The sequence below is a fragment of the Hyperoodon ampullatus genome (genome assembly GCF_949752795.1).
Source record: "Hyperoodon ampullatus genome assembly, chromosome: 7".
Lineage (NCBI taxonomy): Eukaryota > Metazoa > Chordata > Mammalia > Artiodactyla > Ziphiidae > Hyperoodon > Hyperoodon ampullatus.
The window spans coordinates 73,173,296-73,195,157 of NC_136920.1; the positions used below are offsets into that span (position 1 = coordinate 73,173,296).

The window sequence follows — 21,862 nt, forward strand, 5'->3', positions numbered from 1 at the left end:
CTGCTCCGCGGCATGTGGGATCTTCCCAGACCGGGGCACGAACCCGTGTCCCCTGCATCGGTAGGCAGACTCTCAACCACTGCGCCACCAGGGAAGCCCATCTCTGCCCATTTTTAAATCGGAATTTTTGGTATTGAGTTGTATGAGTTCCTTAGATGTTTTGAATATTAACCCCTTATAAGATACATGGTTTGCAAATATTTCCTCCCATTCTATTGGTTGCCTTTTCATTTTCTTGACTGTTTCTTTTTCTGTGCAGAAGCTTTTTTGTTTGATGTAGTCCCAGTTATTTATTTTGCTTTTGTTGCTTGTGTTTTTGGTGTCATATCCAAAAAAATCATTGCCAAGACCAATGTCAAGGAGTTTTTCCCCTACATTTTCTTCTAGGAGTTTTACACTTTCAGGCTTCTGATTAAAGCTTTAATCCATTTTGAGTTAATTTTTGTGAGCAGCATAAGATATGGGTCCAATTTCATTCCTCTGCATGTGATTATTCAGTTTCCCAACACCATTCATTGTAAAGACTGTATTTTTCCACTGAGTATTCTTGGCTCCCTTGTCAAATATCCATTGACAGCATCTGCAAGGGCTTATTTCTAGGCTCTCGATTCTGTTTCATTGGTCTATATGTCTGTTTTTATGCCAGTACTATACTGCTTTGATTACTATAGCTTTGTAATATAGTTTGAAATCAGGCAGTGTGATGACTCTACCTTTTTTCTTCTTTCTCAGGATTGCTTTGGCTATTTGGGGTCTTTTGTGGTCCCATATGAATTTTAGGATTGTTTTTTCTATTTCTGTGAAAAATGCCGTTGGTATTTTAGATTGCATTGAATCTATGGAATGGTTTGGATATTTGGACATTTTAACAGCATTACTACTTCTAATCCATGAACGTGGGTTGTTTTTCCATTTATTTGTGTCTGCTTCATTTTTTTGCATCAAAGTCTTATAGTTTTGAGTGTGCAGATGTTTAATCTCTTTGATTAAATTTATTCCTAAGTATCTATTGTTTTTGATATTATTGTGAATGGGATTGTTTTCTTAATTTATTTTTCAGGTAATTTGTTGTTAGTGTATAGAAACACAACTGATTTCTGTATTTTGTATCCTGAAACTTCATTAAATGTACTGATTAGTTCTATTAGTTTTTGGTGGGGTCTTTAGGATTTTCTATAAATAAGGTCATATCATCTGTTATCAGAGACAGTTTTACTTCTTTTATTCTAATTTGGATACCTTTTCATTTTGGTTCCTGCCTTATTGCTCTGGCTAGGACTTTTCAGTACTGTGTTGAATAGGAGTGGTGAGAGTGGGAACACTTGTCTTGTTGCTGATCTTAGATGAACAGCTTTCAGGTTTTCACCTTTGAGTATGATGTTAGTTGTGGGCTTGTTATATATGACTTTTATTATGTTTAGGTGCATTCCTTCTCTACCCACTTTGTTGATATGATATTGACATGAACAGATATTGAATTTTGGTAATTGCTTTTTCTGCATCTATTGTGATGGTAATATAATTTTTATTTTTATTCTGTTAATGTGGTATATCACATTTATTGATTTGCATATGTTAAACCATCCTTACATCCCAGGGATAAATCCCACTTGATCATGATTTATGATCCTTTCAATATATTGTTGAATTTGGTTTGCTAATATTTTGTTGAGAATTTTTGCATCTGTATTCATCAGGGAAATTGGCCTGTAGTTTTCCTGTAGCAACCTTATCTGGTTTTGGTATTAGAGTAATGCTGGTCTCATAAAATGAGTGTGGGAGTTTTCCCTACTCTTCAATTTTGGGGAAGAGTTTGAGAAGGATTGGCATTAATTCTTTAAATGTTTGGTAGATTCACCAGGGAAGCCATCTGGTCCTGAACTTCTCTTTGTTGGGAGATTTTTGATTACTGATTCAATCTCTTTACTCATTATTGGTCTGTTCATTTATTCTATTTCTTCATTATGTAGTGTTGGTAGGTTTATGTTTCTAGGAATTTATCCATTTCCTCTAGGGTATCCAATTTGTTGGCATATAGTCGTTCATAGTAGTGTCATGATCCTTTGTATTTGTGTGGTATCAGTCGTAAGGTCTCTTTTTTCATTTCTGATTTTATTTGTTTGAGTCTTCTCTCTTTTTCCCTTAGTCTAGTTGTCAATTTTAACTTTTCAAAAAACCAGGTGTTCGTTTCATTGATCTTTTCTATTGTCCTTTTAGTCTCTGTTTAATTTATCTCCACTCTGATCTTTGTTATTTCCTTCCTTCTGCTAACTTTGGACCTGGTTTGTTCTTCTATTACTGGCTCCTTGAGGTTGTTTATTTGAGGTCTTTCTTTTTTCTTAATGTAGGCATTTAATGCTGTATAGACTTCCCTCTCTAAGAACTGCTCTTGCTTCATCCCATAAGTTTTCGTATGTTGTGTTTCCATTTTCATTTGTTTCAAGATATTTTTAAATTTCCCTTTTGATTTCTTCTTTGACTCTTTGGTTGTTCAGGCGTGTGTTGTTTAATTTCCATATATTTTTGAATTTTCCAGTTTCCCTCCTGTTAATTTCTAGTTTTATAACATTGTGTTTGGAAAAGATACTTGGTATGATTTTAATCTTTTAAAATTTGCTAAATTATTTTGGACCTGTCATATTATCTATCCTGGAGAATGTTCCACATGCATTTGAGAAGAATGTATATTCTGCTGCTGTTGGACAGAATGTTCTGTACGTCTGTTAGGTCCATTTGGGCTAAAGTATAGTTCAAGTCCAACATTTCCTTATTGGTTTTCTGTCTGGATGATCTATCCACTGTTGAAAGTGGTGGTATTGAAGTCCCCTGCTATTATTTTATTGTCTATTTCTCCCTGCAGGTCCATTAGTATTTGCTTAATATATTTAACTGCTCTGATGTTGGGTGCATGTCCTGATAATGATACAAAGATCTTATTTGTTTCTTTAACAGTTGTTGGCTTAAAGTCTATTTTGTCTGATACAAGTATAGCTCTCTTTTGGTTTCCACCTGCAGGGGATATCCTTATTTTCATCCCTTCACTTTGAGCCTGTGTATGTCATTAAAGCTAAAGTGGGTCTCTTGTAAGCAGCATATAGTTGGGTAGTGTTTTCTTCATCCATGCAGCCACTCTGCCTTTTGACTGGAGAATTCAATCCACTTACATTAAGAGTAATTATTGGTAGTTACTTACTATAGGTAAAGACTTACTAATGACATTTTATTAACTGTTTTATGGCTATTTTGTTGTTCCCTTGTTCTTTTCTTCCTCTCTTGCTGCCTTCCTGTGTGAATTGATGACTTTCTTTAGTGGTATGCTTTGATTACCTTCTTTTTATCTTTTGTGTATATGCTTTTCACTTTGTAGTTACCATAAGGCATACATAAAACATCTAATAGACATAACCATCTATTTTATGCTGATAACAACATCTTTGATTGCATAAAAAAAACTTTATCCTTTTACTCCCCCCTTTTATGTTTTTGATGTCACAATTTACCTCCTTTTATACTGTATATTCATTAACAAATTATTTTATTACTTTTGTCCTTTGACTTTTTTATTACAGTTAAGTGGCTAATATACTATGATATTACAGTAGTAGAGTATTCTGAATTTGACTATACGTTTACCTTTACCCAGTGTGTTGTGTATTTTCTTGTTACTAATTAGCATCCTTCATTAACTATAATAATTTTATAATTATAATTTATAATTATAATAATTAGCTTGAGGAATTCCTTTCATTATTCTTTGTAAGGCAGATCTAGTGGTGATAAACTCCCTCAGTTTTTGTTTGTCTGGGAAAGATGTTATCTTTTCTAACCTTTCTGAACAACGACTTTGCTGAGTAGAGTTTTCTTGGTTGGCAGTTTTTTGTTTAAGCACTTTGAATATATCATCCCGCTCTCTCCTGGCCTGAAAGATTTCTCTGAGAAATCCACTGAAGTTTTATGGGGGTTCTCTTGTAAGTTATAAGCTTCTTTTCTCTTGCTGATTTTAAGATTCTCTCTTTGTCTTTGATTTTCAACAGTTTTATTGTAATGTCTCTTTTTAAAAATTAATTAAATTAATTTTTTTTTGGCTGTGTTGGGTCTTCGTTGCTGCACACGGGGTTTCTCTAGTTGCGGCGAGCAGGGGCTACTCTTTGTTGTGGTGCATGGGCTTCTCATTGCGGTGGCTCCTCTAGTTGCAGAGCATGGGCTATAGGTGGGCGGGCTTCAGTAGTTGTGGCACGCAGGCTCAGTAGTTGTGGCTCATGGGCTTTAGAGCGCAGGCTCAGTAGTTGTGGCACACGGGCTTAGTTGCTCCACGGCATGTGGGATCTTCCTGGACCAGGGCTCGAACCCATGTCCCCTGCATTGGCAGGCGGATTCTTAGCCACTGTGCCACCAGGGAAGTCCTGTAATGTCTCTTGAAGATGTCTTTCAGTTGAATTTGTTTGCTGACCTATGAGCTTCATGAACTTGGATACCCACATTTCTCCCCAGATTTCAGAAGTTCTCAACCATTATTTATTTAAATAAACTTTCTATTCCTTCTTCCTCTCTTCTCCTGGGTCTCCAATAATTTGCAGATTTTTTTCTTTTGGTGGAATTTCATAAATCACATAAGCTGTCCTCACTCTTTTGTTTTCCTCTGACTAGATAATTTCAAATGCCCTGTCTTCTAAGTCACAGATTCTTTCTTCCAGTGATCCATTCTGCTGTTGATGCTCTCTATTGCAGTTTTCATTTCTTCAGCTCTAGAATTTAATTCTTTTTTATGATTTCTCTTTGTTAAGTTTCTCATTTTGTTCATGAATTGTGTTCCTGATTTCATTGTATTGTCTTTCTCGGTTTTCCTGTAGCTCATTCAGCTCCCTTAAAACAGCTATTTTGAATTCTTGAATATATTGTAGATCTCCATGTCTTTGGGGTTGATTACTAGAAGATTATTTTGATCTTTTGGTAGTGTTATGTTTCCTTGATTTCTCACATTCCTTGAAGTTTTGTGTTGCCGTCTTTGCATTTGAAATAGCTGTCATCTCTATTTTTTACCCACTGATTTCAGGAGAGAATTCCTTCTGTCAGCTCTACTAGGGATTCTGAGGCTTTCTCAGACCTTTTATGTGTATGCCTACTCCATGCTTCTTACTCCCTGTGTGGCAGAATTCTTAAGCCTGTATGCCTTCTCTTGACCCTCAGTTCAGTAGGCCAGGTGCTGACAGCCTCCCAAGGAGGCTTTCCCAAGGACATTGCTTTCCCAAGGACATAGATAAAGGTGAAGTTTGTGGTCTGTTCCTGACCCACAGATTTGGGCTGTGCTCACTAGCCATGTGCCAAAGCTTGCTCTTGCTACCATTGGGAGCACACACAGGAAGCCAGCCACAGGTTGGGGATATGTGTGGGTGAGGTGCGTGGAGAGCTAGGAGTGCCTGTGGGTTACCTGGGGAGAATCCATAGACAAGGCATCCCCAGTGGTTTATGAGCGGGTCTTCTTGATGGAGTCCACAATGCAGTTAGTAAGATCCATGTCACATTAACGGTCTGTGAGGGTCCTACTTGCCACTGTCCCAGCCTCTTCCAGTCTTCCAGTCATGCAACTCAAGATGCAGTACTCAAGATGGGGTGAGAGAGAAATGGGTCTCTTTGCCAGTGATCCACACATCTAGGGAAGCTGGATGCTCACTAACATGCTCTCACTTCCCCCTGTGGAAGAAATCATAGGCTAAGAAGATCTCTCTTGGCCCTGAGCTTTGCCATCTGGGGGAAGGAGTGTTGTAGGTTAAGGTAAACTGTTCCTTTTACTATGCATCCAAATTCATATATTTTTTTTTGCTCCAGTGGTGTCCTAGAACTACTCTGTTGGAAACCTGGGCTTCCACAAAGGCTATCTTGTCTGTGGTTGATTATCTAAGACATTGTTCTCCAGGGGCTACTGGACTGCAGCTGAAAGGGGCTGGGGACATATGGGCCATTTGTAGGATCCACAGCCAGGACTGAGGTCTGTATACCTATTACATGACTCACGGTTAGGCCAGTCTCCTCCGGGGTCCCTTGGTGTATGGTGCTAGATTCCACAGCTTCCATAAAGGTACTTTTGTCCATAGGTGAATGCCAAATTGTTGTTGAGGGGGGGTTATGAGTGAGGTAGGTCTTATTGGGCCATTTTGCAGCCGTCACTCCACAATGAGTTTTGATAGATGTAATCACCCATGAAACCACTACCATAATCAAGATAAGAACATCTCCATTATCTCTTAAAGTTTTCTTGTGCTCCTTTGCACTCCATCCCTTGTTCCACCTCTGGCCCCCTTTTCTGGAATTTCAAATGAATGGAATCATACTGAATCTTTTCTGCCTGGCTTCTCTTACACAGCATGATTTTTTCAGAATTCATCCATATCGTTGGGAGTATCAGTGATTTGTTCCTTTTTATGGATGAAGAGTGATTGATTATTCTTTTGTTTATGCATTTTAAATACTTTTTTTGCTTATCCATTCACCAATTGCAGATATTTAGGTTATTTCTAGCTTTTGAGTATTATGAATAAAGCTGCTGTAAACATTTGTGAACAAGTGTTTGCATGGATATATATCATTATTTCTTTGAGTAAATACCTGGGAGCAAAATAGATGGGTTATATGGTAAATATATATTTAACTCTATTAGAAGCTGCCAAACAGATTTTCAAAGTGGTTGTTCCATTTTACATTCCTATTAGCACTGCAAGAGAGTTCTAGTTGCTCCACATTCTTGTCAACATTTGGTATTGTTAGTCTTTTCAATTTTAGCCATTCCAATATCATTATGGTTTTAATTTGTATTGCCTTGATAATTAAAGATGTTGAGAATCTTTTCATGTGTTCATTGAATATTAGTATGTTTTCTTTTGTGAAGGGTCTCTTCAAATATTTTGCCCATGTTTAAAATTAGATCTTTTTTTTTTTTTGCGGTACGCGGGCCTCTCACTGATGTGGCCTCTCCCTGCTGTGGCCTCTCCCATTGCAGAGCACAGGCTTCGGACGCGCAGGCTCAGTGGCCATGGCTCACAGGCCCAGCTGCTCCGTGGCATGTGGGATCTTCCCGGACCGGGGCACGAACCTGTGTCCCCTGCATCGGCAGGCGGACTCTCAACCACTGCGGCACCAGGGAAGCCCCTAAAACTTAGATCTTTTGTCTTTTAATTATTAAATTATAGGAGTTCTTTATATATACTGAATACAGGTCTCTTTGTCAGATATTAAGTATCACATATAGGTTCTCTCCGTCTGTGGCTTGCCTTTTTGTGTTCTTAATGTTAATGATATCTTTCAATGAGTAAAGTTTTTAATTTTGGTGAAGTCTAGTTTATCAATTTCTTATTTGTGTTTTATGCTCTTTTGACTCCTAGTTAAGAAACCTTTGCCTACCCTAAGTCTGAAGATTTTTTCCTGTATGTTTGATAGTTTTATCTTTTATATTTAGGATGATGATTCATTTTCATATAAATTTTAGTGTTTAATATAAAGTAAGTGTTGATATTCATTTTTTTCAATGGTGATATCCAGTTTTCACAACATTTGTTGAAAATACTTTTTTTGCATCTGAATTGCTGTGACAACTTTGTTGAAAATTATCATATATGTGGGTCTACTTCTGGATTCCTTATTTTCTACATTGATTTCCATATATATTTTGTTATTACACATCATCTTGATTACACTAACTCTTTAAATTAGTATAAATTCTCTTTGTTCTTCTTTTCTAAACTTACTTTGGATATTATGTGTTGTTTGCATTTTAACATAAATTTTAGAATTAGCGTATCAATTTCTATACAAACACATGCTGGCTGTAGATAAATTTGAAGAGATTGGTATCTTAACACTACCGAGTCTTCCAATCCATGAATGTGGCATATCTCTTCATTTATTTAAGTCTTCTTTATTTTCTTTTAGCAGTGTTTTGTAGTGTTCAGGTTTAGGTCTTACACAATTTTTTTTTTTTTTTTGCGGTACGTGGGCCTCTCACTGTTGTGGCCTCTCCCGTTGCGGAGCACAGGCTCAGCGGCCATGGCTAACGGGCCCAGCTGCTCCGCGGCATGTGGGATCTTCCCAGACTGGGGCACGAACCCGTGTCCCTTGCATCAGCAGGCGGACTCTCAACCACTGCACCACCAGGGAAGCCTGGTCTTACACAAATTTTGTTGAATTATCCTTAAATATTTCATATTTTCGATGCTATTATAAAAGGAGTTGTCTTAACATTTCATTCTCTAATTGTTTAATTGCTAGCATATAGAAATACTATTTTTTTATATATTGACCTTGTATCTTGAAACATTGCTAAATTCACTTATTAATTCTAGTAATTCTCTTTATATTCTTAGGATATTCTCTGTACGTTATCGTGTCATCTTCAAACCATTTACTGGTTTTAATTCTTTTACTTCTTCCTTTCCAATTTGAAGATCTTTTTATTTTCTTGCCTCATTTCACTGGTTAGGACTTCCAGTACAGTGATGAATATTGGTAACGAGGAGAGGCAAATCTGTATGACCCTGGAAACTCATTTCCTCCTTCCTTTTGGTAGCTTAATAGCTGAATCAGCTGAACTGAGCCAGCCTGTGGAGGGACAGCAAGGCCTTAAGCTGTCGTCAGCATTCCTGGCATGCATGGTTCTTTGTTTTTTTTAAAGATTAAAAAAAATTATTTATTGGGCTTCCCTGGTGGCGCAGTGGTTGAGAGTCTGCCTGCTGATGCAGGGGATGCAGGTTCGTGCCCCAGTCTGGGAAGATCCCACATGCCACGGAGTGGCTGGGCCCATGAGCCATGGCCACTGAGCCTGTGCATCTGGAGCCTGTGCTCTGCAATGGGAGAGGCTACAACAGTGAGCAAAACAAAAAAACAAAAAAATGTATTTATTTTGGCTGCATTGGGTCTTCGTTGCTGCGTGTGGGCTCTCTCTAGTTGCGGCGAGCAGGGACTACTCTTCGTTGCAGCGCACGGGCTTCTCACTGCAGTGGCTTCTCTTGTTGCGGAGCACAGGCTCTAGGCTGCGTGGGCTTCAGTAGTTGTGGCTTGCGGGCTCTAGAACGCAGGGTCAGTAGTTGTGGCCCACGGGCTTAGGTGCTCTGCGGCCTGTGGGATCTTCCCGGACCAGGGCTCGAACCCATGTCCCCTGCATTGGCAGGCGGATTCTTAACCACTGTGCCACCAGGGAAGTCCCGGCATGCATGGTTCTTTTCAGGGACTTTGGTATGTAGACCTTGGCCCTGGAAATGCATACTTCTTACCGTTGTTCCTGAATCCAGCTATCCCTTGATAAATTTTTTGTTACTTAAGGAAACTAGGGGTTTCCATTCCCTCCAAAGCTAACATATAAATGTGTAACATAGTGAGGTGGTGGGGCTCACTCTTTCTCTTGTAGGAGTTTCAAGAGAACGTCCTGCTTGCCAGCCAAAGGAGGCTTCTCTTCCCTTGGCAATTTTGTATAGAGAAGATCTGTGCCTAACCTATACTGTGGAATAAAGAGAATTCAGTGTACAGATTGTGGTTCCCTACTTCTCTCCTTCTAAGATTTTCTTCAGTAAACATTGCTTATATCTATAGCCTCTGGTGTTAGTGGTATTTGTGCATGTCACCTTTGCACAACAAGTGTTGACAGTGGACATACTTGCCTAGTTCCTTATCTTATAGGGACTCTATTCAGTCTTTTATCATTGAGTTTGATGTTTAATGTGGGGTTTTCATTAAATTTTCTTCTCTTCATAGTTTCAGAAAGTTTTTTTAAAATCATGAATGGGTGTTGAATTTTGTCAAATGCTTTTTTCCCCAGCACCTATTGACCTTTTTACCATTATATAATGTCTTTCTTTGTCTCTAGTAAAAATTTTTGAGTGAAAGTATTTTTTTATTGTGGGAAAATATACATAAGTTTACCATTTTAACCATTTTAAAGTATATTATTTAGTGGCATTAAGTACATTTTATTTTGTGCAACTGCTACAACTGTTTAGTGCCCAGATTTTATATCACTTAAAATGGAAACCCTGTACCCATTAAGCAGTCACTTCCCATTTCCCCTCTCTCCATACCCAGGAAATCACTAATTTGCTTTCTGTGTCTATGGATTTGCCTAGTCTGGATATTTAATATAGATGGGATCATACAACATGTGTCCTTTTGTCTTTGTCTTCTTTCACTTGGTAATGTTTTTAGAGTTCATCCATGTTTCAGCATGCATCAGTACTTCATTCCTTTTTATGACTGAATAATATTCTACTGTATAGCTATACCACAATGTATTTATTTATTCGTCACTTGATGGACATTTGAGTTGTTGCTACCTTTTAGCTATTGTGAATAGTGCTACTATTCACGTACAAACTTTTATTTGAACACTTGTTTTCAGCTCTTTTGGGTATATACCTACGGGTAGAAATATTGGGTCATACGGTAATTCTATGTTTACTTAGTGAGTAACTGCCAAACTGTTTTCCATAGTGGCTGTACTTACATTCCCACCAACAATCTATAAATGTTCCAGTTCTCCATATCCCCATCAACACTTGTAAACTTTCTCTATTTTTTTTATTTTAGCTCTCCTAGTGGATGTGGAATGGTATCTCATTGTGGTTTTGATTTACATTTCCCTAGTGCCTAAAGACATTGAGCATCTTTTCAATGCTTGTTAGCCATTTGTACATCTTCTTTGGGGAAATATCTATTTGAGTTCTTTGCTCATTTTGAAATTGCATTGTTTGTCTTTTGGTTGTTGAGTAATAAGAATTCTTTATATAATCTGGATACAAGACTCTTAGCAGATATCTGTTTTACAAATATATTCCCCTATTCTGTGGGCTGCCTTTTCACTCTCTTGATAGTATATTTTGATGCACAAAAATGTTTAATTTTGATGAAGTCTAGTTTAATTATTTTTCCTCTTAGTGTCATACCCAAGAAATTATTACCAAATCCAAAGTTATGAAGATTTACTCTATATTTCCAGCTCTTATTTAGGTCTTTGATCCATTTTGAATTAACTTTGTATGTGGTGTGAGGTAAGGATCAAGCTTCATTCTTTTGCGTGTGGATCCAGTTGTCCCAAAATTTGTTGGAGAGATTATTTTTTCCCCATGGAATTGTCTTAGCACCCTTGCTAAAATCAATTGACCATAGGTAAATGGGTTTATTTCTGGACTCTCAGTTCTGTTCCATTGATTGATATGTCCATCCTTATACCAGTAGCATACTGTGTTGATTACTGTAGCTCTGTAGTAAGTTTTGAAATCAGGAAGTGTGAGTCCTTTAGCTTTGCTTTTCCTTTTCAAGATTGTTTTCACTCTTTAGGGACCTTTGTGAATTCATATGCATTTTAGGATTGGCTTTTTCATTTTTTCATAAAAGGCCATTGGAATTTTAATAGGGATTGAGCTGAGACTGTAAATTGATTTGGGGAGTATTGCTACCTTAACAGTAGTAATTTTTCCAGTCCATGAACATGGGATGTGTTTCCATTTATTTATTTCCTCTTTAATTTTTTTCAGCAATGTTTTATAGTTTTCAGTGTACAAGTCTTATACTTCCTTCATTAAATTTATTCCTAAGTACTTTATTATTTTTGACTCTATACTGAAAATTGAATTGTTTTCTTATTTTCCTTCTTTGATCGTTCATTGCTGGTGTATAGAAATACAACTGATTTTTGAGTGTTGATATTGTATCCTGCAACTTTACTGAATTTATTTATTAGCTCTAATAGGTTTTTTTGGTGTGTGTGTGTTTGTGGATTCTTTAGGATTTCCATATATAGGATTATGTCACCTGCAGATAGAGATAGTTTTACTTCTTCATTTCCAATATGGATGCCTTTTATCTTTTTTTTTTTCTTTTTCTTGACTAATTATAAGTGGCTCACTTTAGATTTAAAGACACAAAATCTACAGACAGTAAATGCTGGAGAGGGTGTGGAGAAAAGGGAACCCTCCTACACTGTTGGTGGGAATGTAAATTGGTACAGCCACTATGGAGAACAGTAGGGAGGTTCCTTAAAATACTAAAAATAGAAATACCATATGACCTAGCAATCCACTCTTGTGCATATACCCAGAGAAAACCGTAATTCGAAAAGATACATGCACCCCAGTGTTCACTGCAGGACTATTTACAATAACCAGGACATGGAAGCAACCTAAATGTCCATCAACAGAGGAATGGATTAAGAAGATGTGGTATGTATACACAATAGAATATTACTCAGCCATAAAAAGAACAAAATAATGCCATTTGCAGCAACATGGGTGGACCTAGAGATTGTCATACTGAATGAAGTAAGTCAGACACAGAAAAACAAATATCATATGGCTTATATGTGGAATCTAAAAAAAAAAGGGTACAAATGAACTTATTTACAAAACAGAAGTAAAGTCATGGATGTAGAAAACAAACTTATGGTTACCAGGGTATAAGGGGAGGGGAGGGATAAATTGGGAGACTGGGATTGACATATACACACTGCTATATATTAAATAGATAACTAATAAGAACCTGCTGTATAGCACAAGGAACTCTACTCAGTACTCTGTAATGGACTATATGGGAAAAGAATCTAAAAAAAAAAAAACAAGAGTGGGTATATGTATATGTATAACTGATTCACTTTGCTGTATGCCTGAAACTAACACAACATTGTAAATCAACTCTGTACTCCAATAAAAATTGAAAAAAAAGAGAAAAAAAATAAAGGCACAAATAAGCTGAAAGTCAAAGGATAGAAAAAGATATTTCATACAAACAGGAACTAAAAGAGAGCTGGAGTGGCTATACTGATATCACAGAAATTAGACTTTAACACAAAAATTATTGCTGGAGACAAAGAAGAATATTATATAATGATAAAGGGGCTAATAATGCAGAAAAAACATTAAAGAAAATTCTATACTGTATTATGATTTTGAAAAATAATCTCTTAGTAAACTTATGAATAAAAGGAAATTTCTTCAACCTCATAAAAGATATTTATGAAAAACCCACAGCGCGGCTTATACTCAGTGGTGAAAGAGTAAATGGTTTTCCTCCTAAGACCAGGAACGAGGCAGTGAGGCTTCCTTTCACCACTTCTGTTCAACATCATGCTAGAAATTCTAGCCAGAGTAATTGAATAAAGATTTATCAAATACTTTACATCAGCTGTTCTAACTATGTTTAAAGAACTAAAGCAAACAAAGTCTAAAGAACAAAAGGAAATATAAGACTGATATCTCACCAAATAGTGAATATTAATAGATAAAAATTATTTTTAAAAAACTGAATATAAATTCTGAGGTTAAAAACTTAACTGAAGTGAAAATTAACTGGAGGGGCAAAACAGCAGATTGAGAAGGCAGAAGAAAGAATCAGTGGACTTGAAGGTAGGATAGTTGTTCAATATCTGGGCTTACTCAGGGACAGTTTCTATTGATTGCTTTTTTTCCTTTGTATGATCCATATTTCCTTATTTTGTTTAATGCCTCATAATTATTTTGTTGAAAACTGGACATTAAAAATGTATAGCAAGAAAACTCTGTAAGTCAAATTCTTCCCTCCCAGGGTTTGCTTTGCTGATGCTTGTAGTTTGTTTGTTTCATGACTTTTATGAATTAATTCTGTCGTCTGTATTCTTTATTATACATGAACACAGAAGCCTTTGTTCTATTTGTTTAGTTGTCAGCCAGTGATTGGACAGAACTTTCCTTAAATATTTGGAACCAAAAGATATCTCCCAGTCTTTGCTGGAAGGCTCTGTGTGCAAGTTGGGGCATGCCTTCAACACTTAGCCAGGCAGTTTATAACCGTGCCTTAGCCTTCACTTCCTGCTTTCACAGAGCCTCATGGTTAGACAGAGCTAAAGTTTAGGATCTTCTCATGTTTTTCCTGAGCATGCACTCACCTGCATATAGCCCTGAGCCTGCATGTGGCCTTATTCTAGGTAGGAGATTCTGATAGTTTAGATGAGGCTGTGGTGATGGAGAGGAAAAATCTAGGTGATCTTAAAGAGGTATAATTCACCAATTATTAAGTATACAGATAGGCACATAAGTTATTTCAAAAAAGAATCTTTTGTTTTAAAATTCTGATGGTGAATAATTTAATCTTTTAAAAACGCATCTGGGAGATTATCTTTTTTCTTTGTTGATTTGCTTCATTTTGAACTCTGTAATGAATCTGTATTTGATTCTAAGACAATTGGTCTATCTATTCAAAAAATCAAATTGTAAAAGGAAGTTACTATGAATCTTTTTCTAACAAGAAATTTTTCTTCCTAGTGGATATTTTGACATACGTTGTCTGGAAGATAAGTGGCTTACCTGCAACTCGTGTAATTGGAAGTGGTTGTAATCTAGACTCTGCCCGTTTTCGTTACCTAATTGGAGAGAAGTTGGGTGTACATCCCACAAGCTGCCATGGTTGGATTATTGGAGAACATGGTGATTCAAGTGGTAAGTGTAAACTCATCATTATACAATCACACTTCTTATCTTTAATAATGCATGTTTTCTTGAATATAGCTGTACAGCACTTATTTTTTTGGCATATTACTAACTTTTTCTATTCCTTTACTTTCAGTCTTTTGTGTCATTGATTTAGCTACCTCTCATAAAATAGTGCATAGAGCATATAGCTATTTTAAAAGTCAATGAGTGTTTATTTTGTCTGGAGCAGTTTCATTGTCATTTTAAAAACAGAGTTACTAAGATATAAAACAATCCCATAAACTTTACCCATTTAAAGTGTATAATTCACTGGCTTTTTATTCAGAGTTGTGCAACTATCACCACAATCTAATTGTAGAAAATTTTCATCACCTCAAAAAACTCCCACTCCTGCGCTCACCCCCACTCTAGCCCCAGGCAACTATTAATCTACTTTCTGACTCTATAGATTTGTTTTTACCTGACTTTTCATAGAAATAAAATTGCTTAATATGTGATTTAAGCTATTACTTAGGTCACACGAACCATTTTCTTTTCTTAACTTAAACATTTAATCTCTTCTACACAATTAGAACTTTATACTTACAGTGTTCTCTAATTATGTCATATGTGTAAGTCTTCTTTCCATGATGCCAATAGACCTGTTGAGAATAGGCACCATTTGTTCATTTATTCAATCATCCATTTGTTGATTCAAAACATTTAATGAGCCCTTCTCTTTTCTTTATACTTCAAGGGTCGTAGTATAATAAATACTTTTGATTTGACTTAAACAAATATTTCTTTGACTAGTGCCTTAATTTGACCCTGTTGGCATGTGTTATTGTCTTAGCTCTTCCTCCTGAAAATTATTAAAAGTAATTTTGCGGGCTTCCCTGGTGGCGCAGTGGTTAAGAATCCGCCTGCCAATGCAGGGGACATGGGTTCGAGCCCTGGTCCAGGAAGATCCCACATGCCGCGGAGCAACTAAGCCCATGCGCTGCAACTACTAAGCCTGCGCTCTAGAGCTCGTGAGCCACAACTACTGAGCCCACGTGCCACAACTACTGAAGCCCGTGTGCCTAGAGCCCGTGTTTCACAGCAAGAGAAGCCACCACAGTGAGAAGCCTGCACACCGCAACGAAGAGTAGCCCCCGCTCACTGCAACTAGAGAAAGCCCGCGTGCAGCAACGAAGACCCAGCACAGCCAAAGATAAATAAATAAATAAATTTATATTAAAAAAAAGTTATTTTGCCAGATATGTTTTAATTTCTCCCATTTAGTATTCCATGATTTTATTTTTAAAAAACCATGTATGGTTTAATAGTATGGTATTAATTTATTGCTCTTTTCCCTCTTATAATATTTTATCATTTCTTATAGATTATTTTCTTTGTGGATTCTATATTTGTATCTTGCTTAAAATGCCTCCTTATTACACAATTACAAGTAAATTCTACATATTTTATAATACTTTATAATTTTATTTTTTACATTTACCTCTTTTGTCTATTTGAAACTTATTTTTATATATGGCGTAAGGTAGTAACCTAACTTTATTCTTAAAAAACCCACTGAACTTAAACAACTGATGCAGTACTGGGAAGAAGAGCTCCTTCTGAGATTTATTTCTTTCAGTGCCCTTATGGAGTGGAGTAAACGTTGCTGGTGTTGCTCTGAAGACTCTAGACCCTAAGTTAGGAACTGATTCAGACAAGGACCAGTGGAAAACTATCCATAAACAAGTTGTTGGAAGGTAACATTAGTCATTCACTTTCTTAGTGCCTTAATAATCAATTGTAAGAACAAATTTTGCAGACAAAAAGTATAAAAGTTGATCTTTGCTTTTTGTGAGATAAATAACATTCTGAAAATCCCCAAATTCAGATCTACATAATGCATAGCTTTCTTCTGGGGGGCATTTTTCAAATAGAAAAATATACTTCTCACTTCATAAGAACTCATGTGTGTTTGAGAACAATATAGCATAGTGATTAGGAGCATGGACTTTGGAACCATGTTGCCCAGGTTTTTTCAAACCTGGCTTCACCATTTATTAGTGGTGTGATATTGGGAGGTTATTTAAAATATTGAAAGCTCAGTTTCCTCATATTTAAAATGAGGATAGTAATAGAGCCAACCTTAGAGGGCTATTATGAAGAGTAAGTGACTTAGTACGTGTAGAATGCTTAGAATGGTACCTAGAACTGATTAAGTTCAAAAGACTTGATGAAAAGAAACATGAAACTAACGCAGATGATCAGAAGTTAACTAACTAGGTTTACTTATAAATGAAGTGTCTGACTCTGTACACATCCCCTGAATAGCATACGTGATTCTCCTTCATGCTTTAACTAAGATACATATTAGTAAAATTATAGAACTTAGAAATCACTTTTGGATGTTCAAAACTGGAATACTAAATCTATAAAAGCTGCCACATGTCTATTGAATGTATATTTATGATAGCAACCCTACAAAAATGTATAAGAATTAGGGCAGAGACTAAAAAAGGCATACAGTATAACAAAAAAGTGATTATGGGTTAGTTTTATTCTCTACATGACTTTTAGTTAAAAAAAATAAACTATATTATTTTCTGATCTTAAAGCACATGACCACTTTAGTGGGTATAGTGTTTCAGTTTGGGAAGATGAAAAAGTTCTGGAGAGGATGGTGGTAATGGTGGTAAAACATTGTTTAAGTACTTAATGCCATTGAACTGTATGCTTAAAATGGTTTAAATGGCAAATTTTACCACAATTATAAAAAATAAAATGAGTATTGTACATGGCTACCAATAGTGGTCTAGAGTTCAGACTGTCAAACTAACAGTACATAATAGACTTTAATCTAGCATTAAGTTTGTCTAGCTTTGTGAAAGGATACTGGACAGAAGACACAGTATGGAATATTAGCATTTACTTCAGGAGGTGTTGCAAACTCTCAGGTGTAGCTTCCAGGCCCCATCACTACTGGGGGCACACTCAGTTGCAAAGGATGAGAGCAGACTACCCCAGCACAGGAAAGCCACTGCCTTTGTTTCCCAGCAGTTTTTAATACAGTTCTTGTCACATAGTCCTCAGGATTTGCATGCTTGTTCCCAGTCTTTTAGTCCTGGTGCAATGCACACATCAAGAGTTACATAATATGCAATGCTGATAACCTTGTTCCATTATGATTACTATTCTACTTTTATCTTAAATAATTTATACATAAATAATTTATGTATTTATTTTCTTTTTTCCTATTTCTTTAATTGTGATAAAATACACATAACATAAAATTTACCATCTTAATCATTTTAAGTTTATAGTTCAATGGTATAAAAACCATTCATAATCCTCTGTAACCATACCACCATCCATCTCATAACTCTTCATAATTTAAGACTGAAATTCTGTATCCATGAAACAATCCCTCCCCATTAATCCCTCACCCCAGGCGCTGGCTACCACCTTTCTGCTTTCTGTTTCTATGATTTTGACTACTCTAAGTATATCATGTAAGTGAAATCATACAGTATTTGTCTTTTCGTGGCTAGTTTATTTCACTTAGCATAATGTCCTTAAGGTTCATCCGTGTTGTAGCATATGTCAGAGTTTCCTTTTTAAGCTGAATAATATTCTGTTGTATGTAAATATACCACATATTGCCTATCCATTCGTTTCTTGATGGACTCTTGGGTTGCTTCCATGCTTTAGCTATTGTGAATAATGCTGCTATGAATGTGGGTGTACAGATATCTCTTCAAGATCCTGCTTTCAATTATTTTGGGTATATACCCATAAGTGGAATTGCTGTATCATGTGGTAATTCTATTTTTAGTTTTTTTGAGGAATCACCATACTGTTTTCCACAGTGGCTATATACCATTTTACATTCCTACCAGTAGTGTACAGGAATTCCGTTTTCTCCAAATCCTCACCAACACTTGTTATTTTCTGTTTGATAGTAGTCATCCTAATGGATGTGAGGTAGTATCTCATTGTAGTTTGATTTGCATTTCCCTAATTAGTGATGCTGAGCATTTTGTCATGTGCTAATAGGCCATCTGTATATCTTCTTTGGAGAAATGTCTGTTCAAGTCTTTTGCCCACTTTTGAATTGGGTTGTTTGTTTTGTTGTTATTTTTGTTGTTGTTGAGTTTTAAGAGTCCTGTCTATATTCTGGATATTAATCTCTCATCAGATAATTTACACATATTTTCTTCCATTCCACAGGTTCTTTTTTTACTCTTTTTATAGTGTCTTTGATGTGCAAAACTTAAAAATTTTCATGAAGTCCATTTGTCTGTTTTTTCTCTTGTTACCTTTTGTGTTCTATCCAAGAAATCATTGCCAAATGCAATGTTGTGAAGCTTTTGCCCTATGTTTTCATGTAAGAGTATCATAGTTTTAGGTCTTACATTCAGATCTTTGATTCATTTTGAATTCATTTTTGTAAATGGTTTTAGGTCAGGGTTCAGTTTTAATTTTTTGCACATGGATATCCAGTTTCCCCAGCACCATTTGTTGAAAAGACTGCCCTTTTCCCATTCAATGGTCTTGGCACACTTTTTGAAAATCAGTTGAATGTCAGATATGTAGGTTTATTTCTGGGCTTTCTATTCTATCCCACTGGGTCTATATGTTTGTCTTGATACCAGTACTATACAGTTTTGATTGCTGTAGCTTTGTAGTAAGTTTGGAAATCAGGAAGTGTGAGTCTTTCAGCTTTCAAGATTGTTTTAGCCCTTTAGAGTCTCTTGAGATTCCATATGAATTTTAGGGTGGGTTTTTCTACTTCTGCAAAAAATATGTTTGGGAATTTGATGGGAATTTCACTGAATCTATAGATGGTTTAGGGTAGTATTAACCTCTTAATAATATTAAGTCTCCAATCCATGAACATAAGATGTTTCCATTTATTTATGTCTTCTTTAATTTCTTTCAGCAAAGTTTTGTGGCTTTCATTGTACAAGTCTTTCACCTCCTTGGTTAAGTTAATTCCTAAATATTTTATTCTTTTTGATGCTATTGTAAATGGAATTGCTTTCTTAATTTTCTTTTCAGATTGTTCATTGTCATTATATAGAAATGCAATTTTTTAATGTTGACTTTGTATCCTGCTACTTTACCGAATTCATTTATTAGTTCAGCAATTTTTGTATGTGTGTGTATAGAATCTTTACGGTTTTCTGCATGTAAGATCATGTTATCTATAAGTAGAGATACTTTTATTTCTTCCTTTCCAATTTGAATGCCTTTTATTTCTCTTTCTTACCTAATTGCTCTGGATGGAACTTCCAATACTGTGTTGAATGGAAGTGGCAAAAGTGAGCATCCTTGCCTTATTCCTGACCTTAAAGGAAAAGCTTTTAGTTTTCACCATTGAGTATGACCTTCACTGTGAGTTTTTCATATATGGATTTTATTATGTTGAGGTAGTTTCCTTCTATTCCTAGTTTCGTGAGTGTTTTTATCATGAAAAGGTGTTGAATTTTGTCAACCGATTTTTATGCATCAGTTGAGACAATAATGTGGTTTCCCTCCTTTATTCTCTTAATGTGGTGTATTACATCAGTGGATTTTGGTATTTTGAACCATCCTTGCATTCAAGGAATAAATCATGGTGTATAATCCATTACATACTGTTGAATTTGGTTTGCTAGTGTTTTGTTGAGGATTTTTGCCTCATTGTTCATAAGGGATAATGGTCTCTAGTTTTTTTCTTTTCTTTTCTTTTCTTTTTCCTAAGATACAGTTTACTCTTTACAACCAGGGTCCACACATCCAGGCTGCAGAGCGGCAGCAGGAAGCAGACACTCCAGTCTGGTTCTGGGTAACCTGGTAATAAAAATGAGCCTATAATGCCCCTCTGGCCTCTTGAGACACCACAGACTCTCTGCCTAAAATAACTAGAGCTCTGGAAATACTAAATAGAAGAGTGATTTCCAGGGGGGGAATTTTAAATAAGATGCACATGGGAAAGGCCATAGAAAGTTTGCCAAGTTAAATTTGGTACATAACTGTGTTCATTTGATATCCAAAGTATGTGCGGTCAGTTGGGCACTCCTGCCAAAGCCTTAGTATGGCTTGTAGTTATTCTGATGGCCACCGCATCGCTGGCTCTTCCCATAATCTGTACCACCCTGACTATAGTCGTAGCTGGGGCCTAATAGCCATAAGGTGAGTAGTCATAGCCGCCATAGCTAGGTCTGTAGCCCTGGTTCCAGTAACTGCCATAGCCCTGATTCCAACTCTGACTCTGACCTCCTCCACTTCCACCACCACCACCGCTGCCTCGGTTCCCTTTGTTGCCACCCCCATGGCCCCCAGAGCCATACTGCTGCTGTTGATAAACCTCTTTGGGCTGAGCCACCTTGATTTCACACTTACTTCCACTGATGGTGTGGAACTTTTTCTCCAGAACTTTCTTCACAGGTTTCTCTTCTTTAAAGGTGATGAAAACAAGCCCTGTTTTTTGTTCGACTTTGGATCCATTGGAAGCTCAGTGGCTTCAATCTCCTCAAACGTGCCGACATACTCCCTGATCTTCTCCTCAGTGGCTTCAAGATTCAGACCCCCCCACAAAAATTTTCTTTACTGGGTCTTTCTTCATGGCCATGGCTTTTTTGGGGTCAATGACATAGCCATCCAGCTTGTGCTCCTTCTGGTCTAGAACCTTCTCCACACTGGCTGCATCTTTGAAGAGGATAAACCCAAACCCTCTTGACCAGCCAGTGTTGGGATCCATTTTTTTTTTTTTTTTTTTTTTTTTGCGGTACGCGGGCCTCTCACTGTTGTGGCCTCTCCCGTTGCAGAGCACAGGCTCTGGACACGCAGGCTCAGCGGCCATGGCTCATGGGCCTAACCGCTCCACGGCATGTGGGATCTTCCCAGACCAGGGCACAAACCCATGTCCCTTGCATCGGCAGGTGGACTCTCAACAACTGTGCCACCAGGGAAGCCCTGGGATCCATTTTTATTGTACAGTCAACGACCTCTCCAAATTTGGTAAAATAGTCCTTTAGGTCCTTTTTGCTGGTATCCCAGCTCAGGCCACCAATGAACAGTTTTTCTGCATCCTCCTCGTTCTTGCTGACGTTTATCTAGTAGCCCTCCATGCCATTCTGGTTGCCAGCCTGGGGCGCCGCACTCCCGCCTTCAGCACCCGCCGTGACCCCAGTGCCAGCTGGCAACTTGCCTTCAGTGGTGGCCTCGTGTCCGTTGTCGGTGGCGCCCATTGTCTCCATGGGCTGCTCCTCACCCGCTTCCGACATGCTGGGCCATGGCGTACGGCTCCAACCCAGAAGTTGCCCGGGACCATGTGGTGCCTCTGCCTCTAGTTTTTTTCTTATAGTGACTTTGTCTGGCCTTGGTAAATGGGTAATGCTTAGAATCAGTAATAATGGCTCCACTTTCACTTCTGATTTTAGTAATTTGAGTCTTCTCTCTTTTTT

The 21,862-nt window shown here is 37.1% G+C and overlaps 1 protein-coding gene and 1 pseudogene across 2 annotated transcripts in view; one reads left to right on the plus strand and one right to left on the minus strand.

The window, feature by feature from the left end:
- LOC307056319 (L-lactate dehydrogenase C chain) overlaps nucleotides 1–21,862 on the plus strand; it is a gene marked incomplete at both ends in the record, with an annotated part of 47,460 nt that overhangs the window by 13,227 nt on the left and 12,371 nt on the right. The window contains 2 exons of the mRNA XM_079708967.1: nucleotides 14,271–14,444; nucleotides 16,057–16,174. Coding sequence (XP_079565093.1) covers nucleotides 14,271–14,444; nucleotides 16,057–16,174 — 292 coding nt within the window. The remainder of the gene's footprint in view (nucleotides 1–14,270; nucleotides 14,445–16,056; nucleotides 16,175–21,862) is intronic.
- On the minus strand, nucleotides 20,486–21,682 carry LOC307056318 (heterogeneous nuclear ribonucleoprotein A/B-like; annotated as a pseudogene). Its single transcript has 2 exons — nucleotides 21,371–21,682; nucleotides 20,486–21,144 (listed from the first exon to the last, which is right to left on the minus strand). The product of its transcript is annotated as a heterogeneous nuclear ribonucleoprotein A/B-like (transcript).